Below are 1,786 nucleotides of genomic sequence, written 5' to 3'. Positions count from 1 at the left end.
CGCTGTATATGACTCTAAACTGTTTTTTGTTTTTTTTTGTACTGATGGTGCCTTTCTAGAGAAGTAAGCTAGCCATGCCATTGCCACTGCCACTAATGCACACCCATACCATCAGAGAGGCAGACCTTTGAACTGTGCATTGATAACAGACTGAAAAGTCCCTCTATTCTTCAGTTCAACAGCTCTACCKTTTGAAATATCTGCATTTTGCTATTATTTACATTTTACACAACATCTCAACTTTTTCAGTATTTGGGATTGTATACTAGACATAAGAAGCAGCGTATTTACTGAACCTCATTATGTAGAGAGAGCGTCGAGAGAGCAATAGGTCCACCCATTCGTGCGGAGCGTCCTCCTTTACTAAATGCATAACACTGTCTGACAGAAGACTCAAGCCAGCAATGGTGCTGCCACAAAACTGGAAAGAAAGAAAAAACATGTTACAAAAAATAACAAAAAAGGGACAGTTCATAAAAYATTACAGTGCTATAACGATTTGTAGCGACTTACCATAGACCTACCTTCACACTGTCGATATGTGGCTTAATGTAGCCGGTTTTGTCCAAATCTAGAACATGCACGGGGCCAAGGAGAGGACTGCTGTCRAGAAATGCCACAGACCGGACACGGTTCAGGATTTCTTCGCAGGTTGGGCCCCACCTCAGCCGCTCGGTCTCTCTGTAGCCATGAATTGCCTRCATTTTCATCAGGAAGCACAGGGCAATTATTAAAGCGTTATTTTAAATTCAAATTATACCCAAATTCCCTCGTTATGTGACTTATAAAATAAAATAATCTGCACTGAAAACAAGTTCTTAAACTTGGGGACAGGGGACCACATAAACTTTATATGGGGGTTATTATTTCAGAATGATGTGAATCTAAAACTACATCTTTAAAACATCGAGTTTAAACATAAATTGTTATTTATTATCTTTTGTTTATTTTTTCATGAAAGCCATCAACTGCAATGCAGTCAATACAGCGTTATACACTGTATTATTATTTTTATGAACCTGACTTACATCGTCCCAGTGGTCGAACTCGTAGCGTTTCTTCTTCAGTCCTGGTTCCAGCTCGTGCAGAAAAGCAGCTTCCTCCTCCTCAGTGATGAAGCTCGTCCTCACCTCCACCTGAGAGCCTAGACCTCGCACGAGCTCCCGGCTGGACCCCACTATCACCTCACCTGCGAGAGGCAACACCGGGCCGCTGCCAGCGTGGGAACTCCGGCGGCAGACGTAACCAGCAGCCTTATAGGTTCGTTTTAGCGCTGTAAACAACACTTTCATCCTCAAGTATAAAGTGAAGTGACTCAAACTTTCCGCACAGGCTTTGCTTATCTTCAGCTGGTCCTTTGAGTTAGGCTAGCAAGGGTCAAATCGTTGAAGTCGCCATGATAAACCGCAATGCATTGTGGGTGGAGTAGTTCTGCAGCAAGAAAACTCACGGTTATTTTATTTGAAAACTAATCACGCTGTATTGTGCGTCAAAAAGCACAATTTGTAGATGTATTCGGTATTTAATAATATTGTGATAACCTTTGCTTATTAAGTGCGTGCAGCAAAAAGACAGCGAGAGAGGATGTTGTAGTTCTTTGATGCAAACACTAGATGGCGCTAAAGACTGATAATAATGTTCAGACCGGAAGTGGGGCTTTTCTGCACCTGCTGAACTTGTGACTTTATGATCTATTAATATTTTCTAAATTTGCTGTATTTGATAAAAGGTACTTCCAAAAGAATGTTAATGGCTTGCTGCATTAATGATTTGAGCAGTGTTATGT

General features: G+C 41.3%; 1 protein-coding gene across 1 annotated transcript; it reads right to left on the bottom strand.

The window, feature by feature from the left end:
- Positions 1 to 296: 296 nt before the first annotated feature.
- Positions 297 to 1,413, bottom strand: alkbh7 (alkB homolog 7; the record flags this gene model as incomplete). Its single annotated transcript, XM_014020893.1, is given in 3 exon segments — positions 297 to 421; positions 525 to 698; positions 1,029 to 1,413. Coding segments are annotated over 3 exon segments (563 nt in total), but the record flags the coding sequence as incomplete, so codon positions are not given.
- Positions 1,414 to 1,786: the final 373 nt, after the last annotated feature.

The sequence above is a fragment of the Austrofundulus limnaeus genome, unplaced genomic scaffold (genome assembly GCF_001266775.1).
Source record: "Austrofundulus limnaeus strain Quisiro unplaced genomic scaffold, Austrofundulus_limnaeus-1.0 Scaffold271, whole genome shotgun sequence".
Lineage (NCBI taxonomy): Eukaryota > Metazoa > Chordata > Actinopteri > Cyprinodontiformes > Rivulidae > Austrofundulus > Austrofundulus limnaeus.
Note: the sequence above shows the minus strand (reverse complement) of the source record. Positions and strands in the feature narration are given on the sequence as shown.